At 39.1% G+C, this 23,960-nt stretch overlaps 3 protein-coding genes and 1 pseudogene across 4 annotated transcripts; 2 read left to right on the top strand and 2 right to left on the bottom strand.

The window, feature by feature from the left end:
* Positions 1-298: 298 nt before the first annotated feature.
* LOC135676442 (TOM1-like protein 4) lies at positions 299-10,106 on the bottom strand. Its single transcript, XM_065187617.1, has 10 exons — positions 9,752-10,106; positions 9,431-9,548; positions 7,681-7,759; positions 6,909-7,007; positions 6,692-6,805; positions 5,879-6,030; positions 4,735-4,816; positions 3,383-3,468; positions 3,095-3,286; positions 299-1,153 (listed from the first exon to the last, which is right to left on the bottom strand). The coding sequence occupies exons 2-10, from the start codon at positions 9,535-9,537 to the stop codon at positions 520-522; spliced, it is 1,545 nt and encodes a 514-aa protein (XP_065043689.1). The 5' UTR covers positions 9,538-9,548; positions 9,752-10,106; the 3' UTR covers positions 299-519.
* Positions 10,107-12,729: 2,623 nt separating this feature from the next.
* LOC103988070 (NAC domain-containing protein 104) lies at positions 12,730-14,205 on the top strand. 2 transcript variants are annotated; one of them, XM_009406580.3, is made up of 3 exons: positions 12,730-13,251; positions 13,339-13,607; positions 13,677-14,205. In XM_009406580.3, exons 1-3 carry the CDS (start codon positions 13,089-13,091, stop codon positions 13,824-13,826), a joined length of 582 nt encoding a protein of 193 aa, XP_009404855.2. In that variant the 5' UTR covers positions 12,730-13,088; the 3' UTR covers positions 13,827-14,205. The 2 variants fall into 2 exon arrangements, with proteins under 2 accessions (XP_009404855.2, XP_009404854.2); XM_009406579.3 differs by having other exon boundaries at positions 12,736-13,251; positions 13,339-14,205.
* A 2,176-nt stretch (positions 14,206-16,381) lies between these two features.
* Positions 16,382-20,744, top strand: LOC135677457 (probable indole-3-pyruvate monooxygenase YUCCA10; annotated as a pseudogene).
* Positions 20,745-21,620: 876 nt separating this feature from the next.
* Positions 21,621-23,653, bottom strand: LOC103988069 (transcription factor CSA). Its single transcript, XM_009406578.3, has 2 exons — positions 22,886-23,653; positions 21,621-22,646 (listed from the first exon to the last, which is right to left on the bottom strand). The coding sequence occupies exons 1-2, from the start codon at positions 23,040-23,042 to the stop codon at positions 22,012-22,014; spliced, it is 792 nt and encodes a 263-aa protein (XP_009404853.2). The 5' UTR covers positions 23,043-23,653; the 3' UTR covers positions 21,621-22,011.
* Between the last annotated feature and the right edge of the window lie 307 nt (positions 23,654-23,960).

Here is a 23,960-nt window from a genome sequence, read left to right as displayed (position 1 = left end):
TCTATTTTAGTTAGTGATTTAGATCAAATGAAATTGAATATTTTAGTTAGTGATTTATATCAAATGAAATTGAATATATGTAGGTTGTGATATGGACATGATAAAAGAGCTCAAAAGATTTATAGAGCCAAATATATGTAGACATATCACTGAAATTGGAAAAAAGTACAACCAAGCTTACTGAGCTCTAATATTTTCTTGACGTCTCGCACTGCAAAAGCTCACGGAAGCTGATGTGTTGTTGTTGCGAGAAAATGTGCAACATTACTAGCACACGAAAATAACAACAAAAAAGACGTCCACGTGAAATCGATCAGTAAAACAAGTATGATTTCTTTTTACATAGAAACAACCTAAGAAGATATGTTGTGTAAGCAGAATATAATTGTCAACAAAGCGACTCTCTCCAACATATACACCACAGAATAACCAGCTTGGACAATAATCAAACCCATAAATGTCTTCCTTTATTCCACACCTGCCAGTCTCTTTTAGCCAAACCTGCTCTAGTGAAACCACTTAGCGGGTTCTTCGACTGCTGGGTAGCTTGGTTGATGGAGATGATTTTGCCTTTGCAAAGTCGACCAAGTCTTTGAAGAGCATGTCCTCAGGTTTGGCTTGCTGGGCTGATGGCGAAGAGTCTAGACCGCCCAAATGCTGCTGATCATGTTGTCGAAGGTAATTGAAGTCCTGCTGGTCTTCAGCTACAAATCCATCATAAGGTGATATCGAGTTTCCATCAGAATAACCATGCTTCTGCTGCTCAAAAAACTGCTGCCTTTGGCCGTATTTTGATGGGGGTGGTGGTATCACACCAGAAGGCTGCGGCAGTTCCCAAGGAGCCTTTGGAGGCTGCTCTTCGCCGGATTTTGCTGCTTGAATAGGCTCATCGTACCTGGGTGGTCCAGATGACTTCAATGTTGGAGCTGATTCAGAAGACCCAAGGGAGCGTGGAGCAAGAGTGGGTGGCAGAGGTGCGCCAAGTGGTGCATCCAGTGGTTGTTCTGATCTGAAAACATCACCACTTAGATAGTCGACTGTGTTTGCCTCTGTACTGATTGGCCTCGATGGTGGGGGTGGAGGAAGAAATGGGCTTGGGTTTTTGACATTAGAAGCCTTCCTGCTCTGCCCTGTTGCAGTATCCCTTGAGGTCCTGTAGCAATGTCCAAAGATGACATGATCTTAGTTAGGTAACCATGCCCATTTGAAGCAAATTCACTACCATTCGTAGAATGGTAACTTATACATACTTCTGCTAACGAGTTATGTTCTAACACTACCAAAAGAATACAATGCTGGGGAATTTTTGATGCTATGAACTGCACATGTTTCCAAGGTTGTCCAGTGAGATTTTAAGAAGCAGCTAATACAAAAGACTCCATAATATTAGATGCAGCGAATATTGCAGTTAAGAGATCCATTTCATGTGTGAGAGAAACAAAATCCATTTATCCATCTACTTAAAAAAGACATAATTGTCTTCCTTATTATGGCAGAAGATTTTCCAAAAACTGAAAGCAACAAATGTGAACAATTGGCATCGCATTTCCATTCTTTAAAAGACTAATGACAAGCCAAATACCATTAACATGGGCTACATAATATGAAAAGACTAAAATCTGGTCCAGAAGAGATATGTTACTAAAACGCCTGTCCTAAAAGGATTATATAGCTCAACTCAACTGCAGGAACATGTATATAATCTCATTGCCTAATCACAAGCAGTTGACAAGTGACTCATGCTAAAATGTGGGAGAGAACAGTTTGTCTCAAGCCATCCCAGTTCACCTATATTTACTCCAAAGATGCAAAGCATGGTGCATTTGTATTAGTAATATAAGGTGCAACACCAATGCCACAGTTCATTTAACACAAAAGAATGTAAAACACAAGTTGTCTAAAGCCCTCACAAGGTCTAGTGCTTATCCCAATTTTGGTGATTCACAATTAGAGATATTTTCTTTAGGCACAATTTTAATCCAACCACAAGTCATGAATTCATAATCTCATTAACATTCAAGCTCATGACTTGCGATCAGATAGCCTCGAGTTTGTTTAATTTGATTACTATTGAGATATTAAGTTGTTGACCAGACATAAAAATGGGATACTAAGGTGAGATCTTACAAGTCTATATTAAGTTGCAGTTTTGTGAATTAGACCATTGGCTAATTTGGCTTTGCTTTAAAATTTGAACTTCCTTGCAGATCTTCAACAAACACTAAGATGCACAAGCTAGAAATTTAATCCAATTTGCTTGAAGAAACAACTACATTTCCATCACTGGGCTCATGAAAACAGTTTGAATGAGTCTCAACATGCAAGAATTAAGCAAGTATCATCATAGGCCTGCAAAGATTTGCTTTTGCAATATGGAGATATGTCAAAGCTTTGTAGCACAATCAGTCTCCAAAGCCACGCCAGTGGGTGCACCTCTGTGTTAGTTGGCACAGGGCAAGATTTGGACCTATGATGTGGGCATGTGTCAGTCTATGTCGATCGACTTGACTGTCCTTTGGCTTGAGATGAAAGTTCCAACAAATCTTCTAATAAGGATCATGAGTGAAAAATACATTAAGAAAAAACATATTCAGCCAACTTCTCACACTAACTCCTAAAGTTGAAGAGACAAAATAAATCATGTATACTAACAGCTATCAGAGAAACATAATATCCTCTTAGCATAGGTGTCTCACCCATACACCATGCTTTACTTCCATAATTAACATAAAAACAAGGTATGCAATATCATACAGTACCAGAGTTTCGACATTCGTTCGATATATATATATATATATATATATATATATATATATATATATTCTTATAAAAGACGACGTCGCCGAAAAAGGCAACGCGACGTCACCTTTTTTTAAAATATTTATATATAAATATAAATAAATAAAAATATTTATTTATTTTTTAATTTTTTATTTCGTTCCATCCGGTAACGGGTGGTCCATGTACCGGTCAACTGATGAACCGGTACGCACCGTCCGTACCGGACAGTATTATTCGAAATTGCATATCTTGCATAAAACTACTCAGAAAAATAGGCATAAAAAGAAAATGTAGCCTCATGTAAATAAAGTACCTGAGAGACAAATGGGATAAATCATCCTCAAGCTCATCATCTTCATGGTTTACATTATTAACAATAGGTGCAGCTGAAGCAAGTGGGGCTCCACCACTTGGAGCAGTTCCCTTTAAGATATCATCATGCCGTTGCAGTATGCGCTGAAGGTCATCATTCAAAGCTAGACCCTGACAAAGAAGCTCTTCATCTCTGTTACAAAGAAAAATGCAAAATAAAAAGAAAGAATCAGCATATAAGATTTCAACTCCATGTTACTTTACAGCACACTGGAAATCTAGACCATACCCAGTATTATTTACAAGATGCATGACACGTTTTTTATAAGAATGGCACTGCTCGACCAGATCAACAATAATTTCTTGCTTTAAGCCCTGTCATGTGAGGAACAATTAGCTAAGATATGAAAAATGTCTAAATCAAGGATGTATTGATCTATAATGCCCTTGTATGAAAACCTCCTAGTAGTAGAGGCAAAAAATTAAGATGTCATGACAAAAGCAGGATATATTTGAAAGACACTTGTAGTCTACAACTTATCTGACACTGTTAATTATATGTTAGAAGCATCAGATACATGTTTGATATGCAACAATTCAAAACAAAGATGAAAAATACTCATTTTACTTGAAAAGGAAGTTGTAACTTAAGTTACAAGGAAGTTACATAAGTGGTGTAACATGATTGTCAAATTTGCTGCAAAAAGTCTGTTATGTGCAGAGGTCGATTACATAATAGAGGATCTTCTTTTCTTATTTGATAATTAGTGATGAAGATAAAACATTTTTGGCAATCATATACCATAACCAATAATCAACATTCTTTATTGCTACTGAAATAGAAAAGAACATGGGAAATGAACCTTCATTAAAATCATTAAAAAAAGAAATAAAGATGCATGATATTCTACATAAAAATCTCATTTCAGAAATAGCTATTCATCCAAAAATATTAATAAACAATTCCTACAAACCATTATAAACATGTTTTCTAGTTTCTAATAGCACTTTCCTTTTCCAAAATTACAAAAGACTTGACAGGAAATGGAAGTGCCTACAGCATATCCAATATAAATTCAGTTCTTTTCTAAATTTTGTTTGAATTGTTTGAATTACTATACTCATACATAATTCTAAGCTCCCTTAACCATTTGCAAACTGTAGCCTTAACTCCTCAGACAAGAAGAATTAGAGATGCTCTTGCTATAGCTCCAATTAAAGTTTGAAAGGACTCACTTTTCTGACACTCGAACACAGCAGATTCTCTTTTCCACTAATTCTTCACCGGACATATTAATGAAACTTCACTAACTCTAAAAGTTCCCATAATTCATTCAGCATAATAAATGACTGCAAACCATCCACCACTCACCCGTCTCTTGGCTTTCTAGTCTCAGTTATGCAAATTTAACCCAGAGTTTCTTATTAAAAAGGAATGATCTAACAGCATACATGCTGAAATGCAGAAAAATGAGGATCAATGGCATTGTAAGTGAACAAGTAGAACTAAGCTTCCAAGTTCTGCAATACGAGAAGTGCATAAGTAGGAGGGGTCTATGCCATTTCATGTTCCAAACAAATAGGAAATGGTTCGGTTGAGAATGAAACCCTTTATCAAAAACAATATTGGAAAGTTTCTACCTCTCTGTTATTGGGATCCAATGCATTGAGAATCTCAGATAACACATCTACTATCCCTCGAGCACTCTGAATATCTTGCAAGCTGCATGAAGACAATAGATTGCTCTTAGAATGTGAATTTCTCAAAAATTCTATGTTTATAAACATGTGGCAGGTAATTAAAAGTATTCAGTATACCTGTGTATTAAAGGTTAATGCATAATTATTTATGCTTCATGCACAAAGTTTCAAGCAGAATAAAAAAAATTAATAAAAACATCACAGTCTCAGCTATTTTCAGCAGGTATAATTCATTATCTAATTAGCCAGCACATACATATCCTTGTATTTGCATTCAACAATCTGAACCTTACTTTTTACAAAAAGATCTCACTAATATTACCTCCTCCTAATTCCAACAACAACAAAACCGACACAGCTATAATTCCTAACCATTTGGGAATGACTACATGGATCTCTCCCTCCCAGCCATTGAGCTCTACCACAATAATATAAGTCAAACCATGGCCTCCTCAAATTCTTTCTTTAATTGTTTCTGACAATTTTTTTTAGATATTCCTCTAGCTCTCTTGGAACAATTAGTCAGCATTTACAAGTCATATTTATACAATTTACAAACCATCATAAATGATCTTCACTTATAAAATTTGAGAGAGAGCAGAGACAAAATGAGATCGAGAAAGAGAGGAAGTGAGAGAGTGAGGGCTGATTTGAAGATTCTGGGGTCTATTTATAAAGCTTCCAAAAGCCCTCTAACAGCTATCAAATAGCTAGTTGGGTAGCATCACTTCCAAGGTTACCACATGCTACAGCGCCTGGTACCAGTCAACCATGCATACTGGTCCTATATTGACTGGTATACCCTACTCTAAGTCTCGGTCGCTGTCAGAGTGGTGAATATTGCCCGTACCAAACTGTACCAGGCGGTATTGTATGCCTTGGCTCAGACTTGAGACAATGAATTCTAAAGTCAATAGTGTTTAGCAATATCCCTGTCACGTCCAAACGGTATAAAAGATTAATGACAAAAAGAAAAAGACAAAAGGAACGTAGCAAAGTCATTACCACTAAAACAAAGAGGTGCATAAGATTTAAACAGATCAAACATTAATATTTGCATAACAGAAAAATCTGAAGTAGTAACCTGAGAGCAGAAACATCAGACTGAAGGGAAGCTTCTAAAGCAGCATCTTCATATGCTGATGTGGCAGGCTGATATTCTATAGGATGAGTTTGTGGAGGGGTAAATAGTGGCACAGTGTTTTCTGTTCGGGGTGGGAACTCAACTCCAGCAGCCTGTAAAACAAAATGAACAAATTCTTCCAATATAACTGTAAGGCCAAAAGATTTAGCTGCCCCTGTAAATATGCAAGGAAGAAAACACAAAATAACCCAATCATGATTAACATGAATATTTGCTAGCAAATGGGATGACAAAACGCATAAATAAGATGCCTATAAAAGGAAACGGTAATTTTTTTTATTGCAAAAACATATGGGTTGTCAATACACAGAAGAAATCTAGAAAATAACAGACCTAATAATACGGAAAGCCTGAAACATGCTAAGCATGTGCATTTACCGATATATTAGTTCTAGTGGCCCAGATTAGCACAAAAAATGCATTCTTTATGTTGGTGAAAAACACATCAGTAAAATGTCAGATAACTGGTACGGACAAAAGGATTAGAACCTTATGATCGTTTTATCCCATTGTAATATATTACATCAAGATAAGAACTAGCAATCAATCTTATTGTTAAAGAACAGAGAATTATTAAAAATCATTTGGATGTTTTGACTAGCACTTTGCTTAATTCCCTCATGATCTTTGGCAAATGAAAGAGATATTAAAGCGAAGGATAACAAACAACTCATACAACCGCATATGGAATGGTTGCCACTTTAACTAGGACAAGCAAAAAAATAACCAGGTGCACAGCAAAAAGATGCAAACCCTAAGTTCTTGGTATGCAGCATAATATTGGGGATGTTTTCCTCCTGCTCTCCCAAAAGCATCTTGCCAAGCATCTATCAGAATTAAAATCTTTTCTCTCACATTCAAATCTGGCTGCAAACATGATTCAGGAGACAGGTATTATGCATGATGTTAAGGAACAAATATTGAGATGTCAAACACAATTGATACGAGGTGCTACAGATTTGGTACTTACCTTTTTCTTCACTATTTTAACCATTTCATGTAAAATATCCCGCTCAACAATCTGATGGTGAATATTGTCTCCACAATTTTTGCTTAGAGTCTCTAGCACCTAGTTAGCATTTTTTAGTAAAATAAGATTACTACTGGAGACAGAATATCAACTAAAACATAGATATATCTTTTTTGGGAGAAAGCCAACTAAACCAAAAAAAGAAAAACGATCTCTCAAATAGCTTAGTTGAATCTGTTATTTGTGACAGTAAGGTAGAATGAGCAACAACACTTGTTTATATAAACTTCAGAATCCATTTTACCATCTGTCTTTATATAGATTACACACATATACTAGACATCATTATCGCAGTGTTGCTAGAGAAAAGCATGTTAAGTGCATAACTAGAGTATAAAATCATATTTGTGGACAATAAAGAACTTCATGTGATCTAGGAGTATTTATTGCATACACATGGTCAAGTGTCCATTTAAACTTAAACTAATTTCTGTAGGTTGAAGTTGACAGCATCCTGGTGTATATACTTAAAACTTAGAAGTATTTAAGGCCTGCTACTGCAACAAAATAATATGAATACGAAAATACTTATGCATTACTTCTAAGGAAGAAAAGAAAATTGTTAAAAATTAAAATTTTACTATATTTCTATCAAAATAACCATCATAATTATAAATCAGAACTCAATAAATACTTAAACATAATATCAACAATTGAATATTAAACATTTCGAGAAATAACAATTTCTAACTGGAGGGGAATATGCACTTACAAAAAGTGCTAGAAGTTGAATTTTTGGGTTCTTGCTTCCAAGACGCTTCTTAAGTACTTTCAGTGCATCCTTTGCTTGTCTGTTCATCAGAAGACAGATTCATAGAAGAAGCTTTAGTAATATCAGTAACTTACAGGTATGAACCAACTAACATTCTTTAGAACAACAAAAGTATAGCACATTGAAATCAGAAACCTCCACAGACCATCAGAAGGGAGATTCATAGAAGAATCTTTATAAAGGAAAATATCAGTTACTTACTAGCATGATCCTAACATTTTTTAGAACAACAAATGTAACACCTCGATTAATCCCACATCGGAAGTGGACAAGACTAAGATTAACTTATAAAGGTCTAATAAGTGTACTATTATCAATTTCAGCTTAAGCATTTTGACCAGTGATTTAAATCAAACAAAGTTGATGGGCCAGTTAACCCATCAAGCCCGGGTCATAACATTTGGTATCAAAGCCGACCTAATATTTGGGCATTGTGAGGAAGCTCGAGTATGACACGACTATCCATGAATGGAGTCAAAGGACTAGTCACGACATGAGGCCACCACTGAGTTATGTCTCACATGCACCATGCTAGGGTTTAATTTGGGTTATGCTAGGCCTTAATGAGGATGTCAAACCCCTAAGTGGGAAAAATTATAACACCCTGATTAGTCCCACATCAGAAGTGAAAAAGACTAAGATTGACTTATAAAAATTTGATAAGTGCACTACTATCAAGTATCAACTTTAACTTAAAACATTTTGACCAGAGCTCGTGACAACAAAAATAAAGCACACTAAAAAAAGATATTTCTCTAAAAAATTGGTTAAGCAGAATTGGCTGCCTCTCTAAGAAGGTTACTCGCATCGTAGAAATGGTCAGTTGCCTCATTGTTTGCAGTGATAAAGCAATAAGTATGGTGACAAATCTATAGCCTTCAGGATGCAACGCCTTCATCAAGTCATTGAGGTGATGGAATTATATGTTAGAGGGAAAATAGAGTACAATCTAAAGTCCAGACATTGATTTGGATGTATACATTTAATATTTATTATCATGTCCATTAGGCTCATGTATCTTCTTTTATATATTTATGATTTATCATCTATAAGGAGTGAAACTTTTTTTTTCTTAGAACTCAAGGTGCTTGGATAAGGGCAATCCAGAATTAGCAGATAGAAAAAGTCAAACGTACATTTCAAATAAAACCAATGTGTGTTCAGGCAATTTATGTAAGAGAAATATATGTCCAAAAACTAGTGCATTCAGGCATTGATTTGGATGTATACATTTAATATTTATTATCATGTCCATTAGGCTCATATATCTGCTCTTATATATTTATTATTCATCATCTATAAGGAGTGAAACTTTTTCTTTTTTCTTGGAACTCAAGGTACTTAGATAAGAGCAATCCAGAATTAGCAGATAGATAACGTCAAAGGTCCATTTCAAATAAAACCAATGTGTGCTCAGGCAATTTATGTAAGAGAAATATATGACCATAAACTAATGCATTCGGACTCCCAATACTGGTGAGGTCATGCCAGTTCCATCACAAAAAGCTCGGGTATTCCTAAAGTTTGGAAAAGGTAGACCGTTGGATGCGTTAGCAGTGGAACCTCATAGTTGCTAATCCATCTGATTAGGTACTCCCAACAAAAACTGAAACTTTATGCCGAATCAACCAATGTAAACCCCCCTAAAAGCTAGTTCTACCAAAGGGAAAGAACAAGCCAAGAACCTTACCCAGGATCCATATTGATAATGTCGCACAACTCGATGTTGATCGCCCAATCCGGGCCGATCAACATATCGCTCGTCGCCCGATCCGCACACGCCGCAGCCGAAGCCATCACGAAAAGGCCTGCAAATCGAACCCAATATGAACACCGAGAACCACAAATTTTACCATCATATCCAAATCGACCACCCAGAACCCTCAAAATCCTCTCTTTTTTCTTTTCCTTCAAGAACATATAGACGCAATCAAAGCCAACATAAATCTAAAGAACCCACGGATCGATAGAATGACACAGACAGACAGGATCCCAGAGGCAAAGGGTTTACCTTGACGCCGAAGGAGAGGGAGACCGGAAGAGAGAAGGGCGAAGAAGGGTCCGTCTTTTGGATTCTTAACTTGGGGAGGAATTATAAAGACAAACAGAGAGAGAGAGAGAGAGAGAGAAGGATTTGACCATCAAGGAGCCGACTTCAATAAAAAAATAAAGTGGAAGTGGAAGGAAGGAGTCGTCGGGGTAGAAGAGAAGATCCCAAACACGGACTTTGATTGATTGCTTAGCTTCTGCGTGTTTGTTGATTCTGCAGTGCCGTGGTGGTCGTTCCGTCCACACACAGCGCAAAAGGTCAAAGCCACCAATTCTGATTGCGCGATCGACTGCTACGACCCAATTCGACCTTAATTGCATGTGTGAAACCCTAGTTTGATAATAAGGAATTATGCTATTAGTAATTTGAGCTTAAATATTTTGAACCAAATAAATTTCGATGACTTTGACTTTGACTTTGACTTTACCCACAAGAAAGCGTGTTGTTAGAGCAACTAGAAACCGATTTGAGGGCTTGTGCGAAGCTTATGCTTCCTTGTCAGTGTTAAATCATATATTTCGGCACTTCCATGTTATTTTAGGTTTCTAGAGATTCGTAATCATCTAATTAAAATTTTAACATATATCAGGTCATCATATTTTTCTCTCTTTCTTAATATTTTTTATAACATCTTTATACTGTTTTATAATTAATTAAAATTATTATCATGCTTTTGTTCTATGTTACCGTTTGTTTTTGGTATCGTTAAAAATGTTACAACACAATGTAAAAATATTATATATATATACACTCTCTCCCATACAATTGCCTCTTCTTAAACACTACTTAATTGTAAGCACACCTGCCGCAGTTCTCATGCCGGATAATGATACAAATGCAGAGGCAAAGATGCATTCTGCTGCTATGTTTTGGCAACAATACTCTGATCATAGAATAATAGCAAGCAATCCCAGACTCAAAGCAGGGATGGAGATGGGTTTCCATGGCTGAAGGAAGAAACAGATCGTTGGTCTCCTGCAAAAAGGTGGAAGATGGTTGAAGAGTATGTTGTATGATGGGAAGCAGCTGATCACAGATTGAGTGCTTATATATAGTCTTAGATTTTAATCTTTCTTGTTATATGCAGATTACTCTGCATCAGTGAATCCGCAACCCTTTTCCGTATGCGATAAGGTCATGCAGCTGCCGGGAAAGGAGTTTGCTTGCTCGTTCCTCTCCACCACTCTCCATCTACCAGCATCTCCAGGAGAGAAGAGGAAGAACATCTTAAGAAGGCAACCCCCACTCTGCATGCTCTCACTCCTCGACATCCTTCTCCTTGCCTTGTTATTCTTCTTACCGCTCATCTCCCCTCCACCGCCGGTCTTTCTCTATCTCTGGCCTCGCTGACTCCACCATGTCCCAGGGCGTGAGTTCGTAAGCAGACTCCAGCATGCCATGCGCCATACCCAGCTCTGGGTGCCATGATCTGTGCTTCGCATCATCAAAACTGAACTGGCCAGTGATCATGACTGTGGGAGACAGGAAAGGAACGAGAAGAGGTGGAGAAGCAAATGCTTGTGTAAAATCTGCTACAGTGTGTGATTCACATGCTGCCTGGATTACTGCCAAGTGGGGTTGATGGTTGGCTGGAAAGTCAAGGCTGCTAAGTAAATTCAAATACGGGTGGAATTATTGCAGAATCTTCTGTCTCCAACGAAGACCAACAAGTCTTCTATCTTCGTCAAAGACCTCTCATCTTTTTCTTGGCTATGGTTGTCTCGTAGCATCACAGCGACCGGTTTGCTTGGATCTCTGGCAATGTCGGTCTTCTATCTTCTCAGATCGGGTCTTGTATAGGGTGGCATTTCAAATCTACAGTGTATCAGAAAGGTGAGCTCGTCGATCCATTCGAGAGCCAACATATATACTGTTTGTTCTTCTTAGCGTGCAGGCTCTCGAAAATGACAAAAGGGAAACGACCTCAGCTTGTTGTCTGAGATGTGTATATATACACGACATCCCCACCGTTCAGAACATACACGTCATTTTCCGATACGATGCACCGAAGGATGACTTCAGAGACACGGAAAGCATGATTGGAGCCTCCATCACGCTCAGATAGATGCCTGCCTCAGCAGTCCAACATATCTTGGCGATTTATAGATTAATTATAATAACATATATCAGGTTATGTATTAATTTAATTTAAAATCTCTCTATATTTACTAACATGTGATTTATGTTTTTGGTCCCCTATTTTAATTTCTCTTTATACATGAATATTTTCTTATTTATGTGTGGCTCAATAATTTTCCTCTCGTCCGTAACCTTAGCTTAGTAGGAGTACTATTAACTTTATTCTCAATCATAAGTTTGACTATTTGATAGAATTAATTTTGTTAACTTAGTTATTAATATTTTCTTGACTCAAAAGTTTTTTATTTTTATAATTATCCTCTTTTTTTTTATTTCAAAATCGTTATTTTATTTTTTTTACTAACTCCTAAAAATATTTCATTAAGGTGTTATTCTATTGAGAGAAATCTTCTCTCTAACATCTTAATGAGAAATATAACTTATTATACAATTTTTATCTTCTATTTTCTTCGTTTAATTCTCTTCTCGTTGCCCAACTCCTCACCAACTATTTTTACTTTTTTTTTTATAATTATCCTCTATTTCAATCTCCTTTTTTTTACTGACTCGCATGTTTTCTTTCTTACAAATCGTAGCACTTATATCATGTTAGAGTCGGAGTCAAACTAGTCAAATTAATAATATATATCAGGTTAGACATTAATTTAATTCAAAATTAAATTATTAAATTATAAAGTAGATTTAAGTGTATAGCATTCGACTGTTTGATGAAAAATTAATTCTTTGAGTCTTCTTTCTTAATATCTCTTAAACAATTGGATACTATATATATACTGCTACGTAAGATCATTGCTTAGCATACTGTAGTATCAATGGAGCCCCTCTTGTTCCCATACTGCAATCATCATCCATTGGGTTCCATCACCTTTTTCTTGTTAATACGAACTGTTCGATCACAATCACATCACTTTCCTCTCTTTCTCTCTCTCTCTCCCTCGATGGTTTTCAAGTGACACTTTGCGTGCCTTTCTCAGAGGAAAAGTCCATTTGACAAGATGTTGCGATCTCGTTCGTGGAACACTAATGTATATTCCGTAGCACATCGATAGCTATTATCTAAAGGAAAACCAAGATCTATTAATTAGCAGCCACCTCGAAGCACTCTCCACCGCTCTGTCTCTCGCACTATAAATGTACATGGAGCTTCCACTCCACGGATGATCAGTCTTCTCCCTTGACGCTGTTGTTCTACCAGAGCATGGGAGAAGGAAGCAGCAGCCTACCACCTGGTTTCCAGTTCTTCCCCTCCGACGAAGAGCTCGTCCTCCACTTCCTCCACCGCAAAGCCGCGCTGCTTCCGTGCCATCCCGACATCATCCCCACCATCGACCTCCACCACTGCGATCCGTGGGACCTCGGCGGTCAGCAACCTGGCCCGTATACTTACTAGCTTCGTTTCGTGTTGTTGCATGCATGCGATATAAGACGTATGTACTGTGTCTTCGAAGGTAAAGCTCTTCAAGGAGGAAACCGCCACTGGTACTTCTTCACCCACACAACCCAGAGCAGAGCGACGGCTACTGGCTACTGGCACGCCGTCGGCACCGATCACGAGACGATAACTAGCAGTTGCGTGGATGTCGGGGTGAAGAAGACCCTCAGATACTACCTGGGCGAAGCACCTGAGGGCGTCAAAACCAATTGGTTGATGCACGAGTACCATCTACTGGATGACGGTGTTCTTCACAGCACCGGCGACGGCGGCACAAGGAAGAAAGTAAGTGATTCAGCTCAGGCAATGCAAGAACCGCGTCTCGTTCATTCAACGACGACGATCGCCGTGCAGGAATCAAACAGATGGGTCGTGTGCCGAGTCTACGAGTCGACCGGCGGCTCGCAGTCGAGCTTCCACGACGACGGCGGCTCGGAGCTCTCGTGCCTGGACGAGGTGTTCTTGTCCTTGGATGACATTGATGAGATAAGCTTGCCAAACTGAGGACTTGTCATACTTCTATGAAGCTATTTGTTTGATCACCTTCTTTAACGTGTATATAATGAATGATCTCAGTGGCTTTGTTCTGCCACAAAGCAAGGTGCTTGCTTTTGTTCTCTCTTTCTCTTTTTCTTTCTTTGATGGGTGGAGGATAGACAAGCATTAGGTCATCTGTGTCGTCAATGGGATAAGCCTAAAATAGTAGATGGAAGTGGAGATTACTTGAGCTCTTCAAATTCTCAGCTAGGTGCTTGGACCACCAAGCTTGCACGATTGAGATGCTTTCATCTGTCTGATACCATATGATATTGATGGAGCCTTAATGCCAACTTAATTGCTTGCCAACCAATAATTATTGCCTGCCAAGCATTTGCATTTTCTAGTGAGGACTTCACAGAAAGTTTCTTCCTTCAACATATATATCTTAGTATATCCTACAACAGAATTCACATCTAATCAAGAGAATAAAAAGCAAAAGAAACTTAATATATACATTGATAATGTCTATATTTTCTTGAAGATTTTATTGTTTACGATAGTGTCTAAAGTGACACAGAGTTCACTTCAATGATAGAGATGTGTGCCAAGATCCACAATTTTGGCACTCATATCATTCTCATGAACTGCCCCTGTCATCTTTGCTTGATTATCGAGTAACAATTGAGCTCTACCACTCATTCCCCCCCCCCCACCCCCCCCCCCCCCACCACCACCTTCACCTTCCTCTAAAGAAGTCAGTGATGCATGTGAAGATTTGGGCATGTGGCCATGTAGAAACACTTGTTTTTGTTGGATGGATAGGTCATCTTCCACTTTGCTTGGAAACCCATTAAGTTGTGGTGTGGTTAGGCTTTGTGCCACGACAAAAACATGATCCTAACTTGATGCACTTTGTTTGTTTACGTATGTATTTTGATCTTTTGTATTGTGCATGAGGAGCAATTGGTTGATAATGAGCAATTGTGGGGCTCTTCCAATGTCTTAGAAATGCATCTTCTACTCTTTTGGAGCTTAGCTAACTGATGATGCTTATGATGTGGGTTAAGGAGGCATGAGCTTCCTTCAAAAGAATCCTATGGATAAGCTCATCATTAAAGGTTGGGGGTTACTCCTAAGTGGATTTGGATTCCCACCTAATTTACCCATAATGTTACAAACCTCTTTTCCTTGATATGTAGTTGCTCTAAGAAACGAGACTCAATTTGCCACATCAGCCCTACACCGAGCTAATAAGTGACTGACATGTGTTGTTGGGAGTTTGCTTTTGTTAAAATCACAAATCTTACCCCTACAAATAAAGAATTATTTACTATTAGAAAAACCATTGAGATATATATATATATATATATATATATATATATATATATATATATATATATATATATATATATATATATATATATATATATATATGATGTTACTACATCTCCCTCTCATCAACACTATTTATAGAACAATCAAATTATAGATTTCAAGGAGTTCTTTCAATTGCTCTCCAAGTAATTTTATTTCTTATTAGGCCTCTAAAAATACTTGCTTTACAAGGTGCTGATTGAACCAAGAAAAACTTGTCTGAAAATACTTAAGAGCCAAACTTTTGTTATATGTCAATACCTCTCTAACGTTTGTGTCTTGCATAGTAATCTAATCAGTTGGAGTTTTAAGAAGCAAAAGATAATCACACGGTCTACAATTAAAGCTAAATACTATATCATCACCACTACCGTTGCATAACTCAATTGGGTCACAAATCTGCTCCGGCATTCTACTCTCGCATGAAACATATTGCTATTAACTTCCACTTCGTGCGAGATCAAATTGTCCGACATCAACTATGTGTTTCTCATATACATACGGCTAGTAGACTCACTCACAAAGCCTCTCGCTCATAAACTATTTATATTCCATCGGTCCAAGATCGGCATCCTTGATAGGAGCATCATCTTGCGGGGGTATGATAGCATATAAGATTTTTCCTACTGTATGAGAAAATCTCGCTGCTCTATCGAGAAAAATTCTTCCTCTTAACCTATATAAATAGGGAGAACATATATAGCTTCTTCTATAATTTCTATCTTCTATCACTTTCAATTGCTCTCCAAGCCTCTAGAAATACTTGCTTTACAACAACAAGAGCGAAACTTTTGTTAGATGTCAATACCTCTCTAACGTTAATCCAATCGCATGATACTTGCAGTACTCGAAACATGGTTTACGATTCACCATCTAAAGAAGTATGCAATATACTCGAATATCAAATTAAATCTCGCAAATATTCTATTTGAATCCTCCTCTCTTCTCACTAAAAAAGGTGGAAACATATACTGCATTCGGAAGTACTCGACAAGCTGCTTGTATGAAGCTTGAGAACTGGCCACAGCCAGCAGAGTGAGGACTCTCCAAGCCCTTTCCACGCGCTGCTCGGAGAGGTGTAACGCTTCCTACCCGAAGCTACCCGAAGCTAATAGGACAAGAAGAGATTGTGGTGTATGGATAAGCTCATATGCATGCAGCCTCCTTTTATGTAAATGCTGCGATAGACAGCAGCAGCAGAAGTGATGGAGAGCCTTGTGGTGACCGTGGGAGCAGGGCCATCCGGTCTCGCAGTCGCCGCTTGCCTCTTCCTTCTCTCCGTCCCATTCGTCATCCTTGAGAAGGAAGACTGCGTCGCTTGCAGTCGTACGACCGGATGAAGCTGCACCCAGCGAAGCAGTACTGCGCCCTGAGATTTGATTAATAGTTATCTATCTAGATTGTTATCATGATCTAGTGGTTACATGATGATTTCAATAACCACTTCAATCATGATCTAGTAGTTATAAGGTGGTTTCAATAACCACCTCATGATCTAGTAGTTATAGGGTGGTTGTTATTAGGTCCTATAAATAGGAGCAAGGTATAGAGAGAAAGAGACAGATAGATAGAGAGTCTGTGTGCATTTGGTATCTTGTAAGTATCTTATTAATCCTCCTGCTTTTAATACTACATCAGTTTTCTTGAGCCGAAAGGATTCTTTTTACTCGTATCGTAGTATTCTGTTTTTCCTTGCTCCTTCATCCCCAACATTTGTGGTATCAGAGCCTAGTTTCAATCTGAACTGGGCATTATGGCTTTTAACGGTAATTCCATGTCTCAACCCCTTATCCCAATCTTTTCGGGCAAAAGTTATGAATTTTGGAGTATCAAGATGAAGACTTTATTCAAGTCTCAAGATCTTTGGGACTTAATAGAGAATGGATATGCAGATCCAGATGATGAAATCAAGCTGAGAGAGAATAGAAAGAAGGACTCAAAGGCTTTGTTCTTCATTCAACAAGCTATACATAAGACGATCTTCTCAAGAATTGTAGCAGCGACAACCTCAAAGCAAGCTTGGTTGATACTTCAAAATGAATTTCAAGATTCATCAAGGGTGATTACGGTAAAACTTCAAACCTTCCGTTGTGAGTTTGAAATTTTGTTCATGAAAAATAATGAATCGGTGAAAGATTTTCTTTCTCGAGTGACTGAAATTGTTAGTCAAATGAAATCTTATGGTGAACATCTTCCTGATCATATAATTGTTGCAAAAGTTTTGAGAAGTTTAACTTCGAAATTTGATCATGTTGTTGACGCAATTGAGGAATCAAAAGATTTATCTACTTATTCATTTGATGAACTAATGGGTTCTTTGCAAGCACATGAAGAAAGGTTGAACAGGTCACTTGAAAAAAGTGAAGAAAAAACATTTCGGGTTAAGGGAGAGTCTTCTACTTCAAAAGAAGACAAAAAATCAACAGGAAGAGGACGTGGCAGAGGAGGATTTCGTGGTAGAGGAAATGGAAGAGGAAGAGGACACTTTGATGAACAAGGGCAATCAAATTATGATAAAAAAATTACAAAAGTGGAATTCAATGTCACTATTGTAAAAAGTTTGGTCACATGAAGGCAGATTGCTGGAAAAGAGAAAAGCAAAATAGTAAGTTGTTTATGACTCATTCACAAATTCATAACATCTCAAATGATATTTGGTTTTTGGATAGTGGATGTTCTAATCATATGTCAGGCATAAAATCAATATTTAGAGATATTGATGAGACTCACAAGTTGAATATTAGACTTGGAGATAACAAGCAAATCCAAGTGGAAGGGAAAGGAACAATTGAGGTAAAGACAAATCAAGGAAAGGTAAAATACCTTGATAATGTTTTCTTTGTTCCTATTTTATCACATAACTTGTTGAGTGTTGGACAATTAGTAAATGATGGATATTCAGTAATATTTGATGATGGTTCATGCACTATTAGAGATAAGAAATCTGGTTTGATTATAGTAAATATTTGCATGACACAAAACAAGATGTTTCCACTTGATGTGTCAAATATTGAAAGGCATGCGCTTATCACAACTCAGAAGAATGAGTCTAGTTTATGACATTTAAGATATGGACACTTTAACATTAAAGGTTGGACCTATGAATACAAAATCATTCGGTGGAAGTCAATATTTTTTATTGTTTACGGATGATTATAGTCGCATGAGTTGGGTATATTTTTTGAAATTGAAATCTGAAACATTTGATAAATTTCGAAAATTCAAGGCACTTGTAGAAAGACAAAGTGGTAGATATATAAAGACACTTCGGACAGATAGAGGTGGTGAATTTTTATCTAATGAGTTTAGTTCTTTTTGTGAAGAAAATGATATCCACAGAGAATTGACAACACCATATATACCGGAGCAAAATGGTGTAGCAGAGCGTAAGAATCGGACTGTCGTTGAAATGGCAAGAAGTTTGCTTAAAGGAAAACATCTTCCAAATTAGTTTTGGGCAGAAGCAGTTGCAACAACAGTTTATTTGTTGAATATTTCACCAACAAAGGCTGTTATGAATCAAACTCCTTTTGAGGCTTGGTATGGTATGAAACCAAGTGTTAGACATCTAAGAATTTTTGGTTGTATTGCTTATGCTTTAGTGAATTCACAAAATCATCACAAGCTTGATGAAAAATCAGAGAAATGTCGAATTCCTCAGATGAAACCCCTCCAAGAAATTTCAGATCACTAACAGAAATTTATAACTCAACATTTGCGTTGTTTATTTTAGATCCTACAACTTTTGAGGAAGCAGTTAAAAAAGAGGAATGAAGAAAAGCAATGAAGAAGGAAATCAAGTTAATTGAGAAGAATGAAACTTGGGAGTTAATGGATCTACCGAAAGAAAAGAAAGCGATTGGGTTAAAATGGGTGTTCAAAACAAAATTTAAATGCAAATTATTTGGTTTCACTAATAGTGATTGTGCATGAGCTTTAGATGATCGGAAGAGTACTTCAGGCAAGTGGAGCCATAACAAGGAAGTATTATGGAACGGATGAACAAGTTGCGGATATTCGGATACCCTCACCAAATCTTTCCAGTTCGAAAGCATTGGTGTATGCAACTATGAATCAAGGGGGAGTGTTGAGATTTGATTCATAGTTATCTATCTAGATTGTTATCTATCATGATCTAGTAGTTATAAGGTGGTTTCAATAACCACCTCATGATCTAGTAGTTATAGGATGGTTGTCATTAGGTCCTATAAATAGGACCGTAGTTCATGTAGCAAGGTATAGAGAGAAAGAGACAGATAGATAGAGAGTCTGTGTGCATTTGGTATCTTGTAAGTGTCTTATCAATCCTCCTGCTTTTATTTTTACTGTTTTTCCTTGCTCCTTCGTCCCCAACAGCCGCACATGCCCCACCCCGCGACCACGCCGACGTTCATCCCCAAGGAGCAGTTCATTCGCTACCTCGACGGCCACGCGGCGCGCTTCCGGCTGAACCCCGAGTTACGTACCCAAGTCGAGGTGGCCAAGTACGACGCTCGCGCCGGTTTTACGGAGCCCGTGACACCGTAACCGGCGAGGAAAAGCTGTACAAGGGAAGGTTTCTCGTGGTGGCCACCGGGGAGAATGGCGAGGGCTTCGTTCCGCGCCTCCCTCGGTTGGACAGCTTCCCCGGCGACGTCTTCCACTCGTCGAGATACAAGTCGGGGGTTGCGTACCCGGGGAAGTGCCTCCTGGTCGTCGGCTGCGGCAACTCCGGAATGGAGATCGCTTACGATCTCTCAGAATTCGGCGTATACGCGTCCATCTCAATTCGGAGTCGGGTACGTGAACTGCTCACGATCTCCTAACTACGTCAAGCCATTTCAACGTGTTCTTCACAGTCTCTTCTGATGTGCAGTTCCACGTAGTGACCAAGGAGATGATTTATGTGGGAATGGTGCTCCTGAAGTATCTTCCAATGTTCATGGTTGATGTCATCATCCTCATCCTGTCCAAACTAAAGTTCGGGGATCTATCAAAGCATGGCATCATTCGACCAAAGAGAGCTCCCTTCATCACCAAGGAAACAAAAGGACGATCCCCGGTCATCGACATCGGCACCATCGAAAAGATCAAGTCAAAGCAGATTCAGGTGATCATATTGAAGCCACTGGTTTATGCTCGCATATGATGCCATGTCTTAATTCATTCTCACGAACTGAATTGGAATGACAGGTGGTGCCCGCGATCACAAGCATAAGAGGGAAGACCGTGGTGTTTGCTGATGGTCAATCCCAGTGTTTTGATGCCATCATCTTTGCCACGGGCTATAAAAGCTCAGCAACCAACTGGGTGATGGAAAGGAATTTGGTGCAACCCTTTGTTTCCCCTTCATAAAACTCAGACCGATCACTCATGTTTCTAAGCTCAAGCATATTGTTCATGCAGGACGAAGGTGAGCTATCGAATCAGGAAGGACTCCCACGACAAAGTTTTCCTCAGCATTGGAAAGGGAAGAATGGAGTCTACTTTTCAGGATTCTCCAAGAAGGGCTTGCCCGGCATCAAAATGAATGCACTAAATATTGCAGGTGACATCGATACGAAGATAGAAAACTGTAACCAAGAATGAGAGCTTTTGATATTGTTTAGCACTGACAAAGAAAAAGAAGACCTCAATTCTGACTTGTATCTCTGATATCCTACTGACGAATTCTCTCAGTATATACACTTCTTTGCTAAACAATGCACCGGAGGAACGCACATTAGCATGCCGACAGAGTGGAGTTCACGGCAGCCATTTCTGTCTGCTGCATAGCGAACAAAGAAGAGGAGGGGAGGAGTTCTTTCCCCTGTCACCGCGCGCGAATCTTAAAGCACGATGACGACGATGTGGATGAATATGAACGGTGATTTAGTGGTGTCGCTTGCGCACGTGACATCGGTTCCAATTCCGTTCCGGTAAACCGCGGAGGAACTTAAGCAGGGTGGCCAGTAGTCCGCTTTTCTGACACGTGGATCGAAGATGAGATCCCGAATCGTGCAGTAACTGAGTTATAACTCACCAAGATATTTGAACTCCGTTATATCGGCCGCTAATCCTTATAACGGGTTGATACGAAGACCGTTACATATCTTAATAAACAAAATTTCTGGCAATCTGTAGAAGCCAGATAAATGTAATTATTAACTAAATTAACACATAATATCAATATATTTCAATTACGACATAACATGTTTTTTTTGCAAATTATAGCCAATGAATCATCGTTAATTATAACATACAAGCTTAATTGATGATTTATGATGGGATAAGAAGCACTCGTTTTAGGAGAATATATAAAAGAGTTGGGACACAAAAGTACACGTTAACTAGTGTGATACAATTTCGATGGGAAAATGTTATAGGTAGAGTATAACATCTGCCACCAGCAATGAGGTTAGTCATTTCTTAGATCTTAAGAAGCATACACCTTCAGCACATTCATTGAAAACCATGAGATAATGGTTAGATCTTAGTTGCTAAATCTGAATGCAAATTACAGAACCTGTTCATGCAATTCATAGTTAGGGTTGCACTGTCACAGTTTGATTACATAAATTACATGCTGATGATAACAATCACAACTGAGATGCATGCATGCATATGCCGCCATCCGATGCGATCATCTACCCTGCACATCTTCATGCCCACAACACAGAGGAAGGAAGGAACGAGAACAGATGCAATCCATGGTGGGGAAGTAATACTTCTTCCCACGACTTGTGTCAGATTAATGGATGATGTTTTGATATGTCAGAGACCCCAAAGCAAAATAATGGCCGGCCGACTCGGTTGTCTCTCCTAATTTGGACCCCAATCTGTAGCCTAAATCCGAGGAGTCGAAAGGTTCTTGGATTCAAGAAGTTATTCCAACTCCCAAGAAATCTATGAAGGCAACCTTCTTGCTTCTGTCATTGATCTGCTCGCTGAGAGCTCTACTATTAGCTGAATCGCTTCCATCTCGAGCCATGTCGCGTGCACTCACTGCATAATCAGAGCAGTTGGCATCTACGCTGAGGCTTCTGTAAGCTTGATGATGAGGGCGAAGCGAGCGGCCATGGAGCTGCGAGCTGTCGAGGAGAACACCGGAACTACATTTGGGAGTGCTAGGGTAGTCTCTTGATCCCGAGAAAGCTCGCCAAAGCATGAAGCCTGAGGGTGAGACGACGCGGAAGTCGCTATCAGAACCAAATCGGAGATGCCGTCGATGGCTTCCTTCCTGAGGAGCTGAGACCGGATGGATCTGATCCGGGAAGCTGGCCCTCTTCCTAAACAGCTTCGATCTCTCCCGGTGCCGCCGGGCCATGATGACATGCCAATGGTTCTTCACGGCGTTGTCCGTCCTTCCCGGGAAGAGCCGCGCGATCAGCGCCCACTTGTTCCCCTGAACTTGCTGCGCCGCCAGCAGCCTCTCTTCCTCTTCTTCTGTGAATGGCCTTCTGTTGATCCGTGGGTCAAGTTGGTTAAACCACCTCAGCCTACAGCTCTTACCTGCAAATAGATGACAGCAATAGCACCCTTCTCTTAGGAAGCAACAGACTCTATCTATGGACAGAGAACTGACTGGTGGTGAAAGCATGACAACATCAAGAAGAACAAGCTCTAAACTAGCAAAAGCCTAGTAATGATTACTAATCTTCTCCCTCTCGTGAACTATACATCATGGAAAGAAGAATTTGTGACTCACAATCTTTCTTCTCTCTCTCTCTCTCTCTCACACACACACACACCTGATCTTCCTTTCAGCTTCTCAGCAATGGAATTCCAGTTCTGAGGACCAAACTGTTGCACCAGCTGCCGCAGTCTCTCATCCTCGCCGGGCCTCCAGTGACCACGAGGGCAAGCCTTGGCGTCACCAGATCCGGCCGAAGCCGACGTCGATCCCATCAGCCCTACCTGCTGAAAGAGAAGAAGAGGGCGCAGGAGGAGGAAGAGGAGAAGTAAAAGGGATGGGTTGGGTTAGGGTTTGGATGGCAAGTCCTTTTTGTTCGTTTTGCACGACAAGGAGAGGTAGAAAGAACTATCCGATCACCCTTACAGTTGCGTGTTTGGCCACTGCCCCCATCACTTTCTCCCTCTAAACTTGCACCAATCCCATCTTTATTACTAGTAATATATACACATTCCGTTCTACAACTTCCTTATCAATACTCTCTCTCTCTCTTTCCACATCATGATTCTTGCAGCTTCAAATGCATGGACTTGGAAATACCTACGGTGCAGAATGAAATGATCTCTCTCGTTGTTTGGTAGGAATAAGTGGCAACAAATGATCATAAAAGATCAGATGGTGGACAATAATTTAAAGACTTTGAAGGGATCACCGATGTCGTGTTCTTAGGGATGCTACTTATCTCTCCCCTCAAGAACTTGTTATCTACTCCTCTCAAAGATGGCAAGCGGTTTCTCCGTCGGTTGGACTACCCACACATAGAATAAGGGGATGGGGAATATAGAAAGATGAAGAACCCTAATTTGGTTGCCTTTGTGCGGAGGAAAGCTTTTAAGGCCTCCACATGGTTCGCAGAGCTGTGTGGGGGGGTGGGGTGGGGTGAGGTGAGGAGGAAAGCTTCATGACCTCGGTTGCAGAAGCTAAGTAAGATGAGAGATTGTTCCTCCGGATCTAAACAAGGAAAGGGAGTGACAAGAGTCAAATAGCACACAGTATTCATCACATAAATATCCACCTCCAATCAGTGATGTTACGTGAAGCATGCTCAGTAGAAACTAGGAAAAAGCTGTCTTGACATGCAAGTCAAAATTAAACGAGATTTTGACATGAAATTGTTCATGTCAGGTAAAAGA

Source organism: Musa acuminata, chromosome BXJ1-6 (assembly GCF_036884655.1).
Source record: "Musa acuminata AAA Group cultivar baxijiao chromosome BXJ1-6, Cavendish_Baxijiao_AAA, whole genome shotgun sequence".
NCBI lineage: Eukaryota > Viridiplantae > Streptophyta > Magnoliopsida > Zingiberales > Musaceae > Musa > Musa acuminata.
Note: the sequence above shows the minus strand (reverse complement) of the source record. Positions and strands in the feature narration are given on the sequence as shown.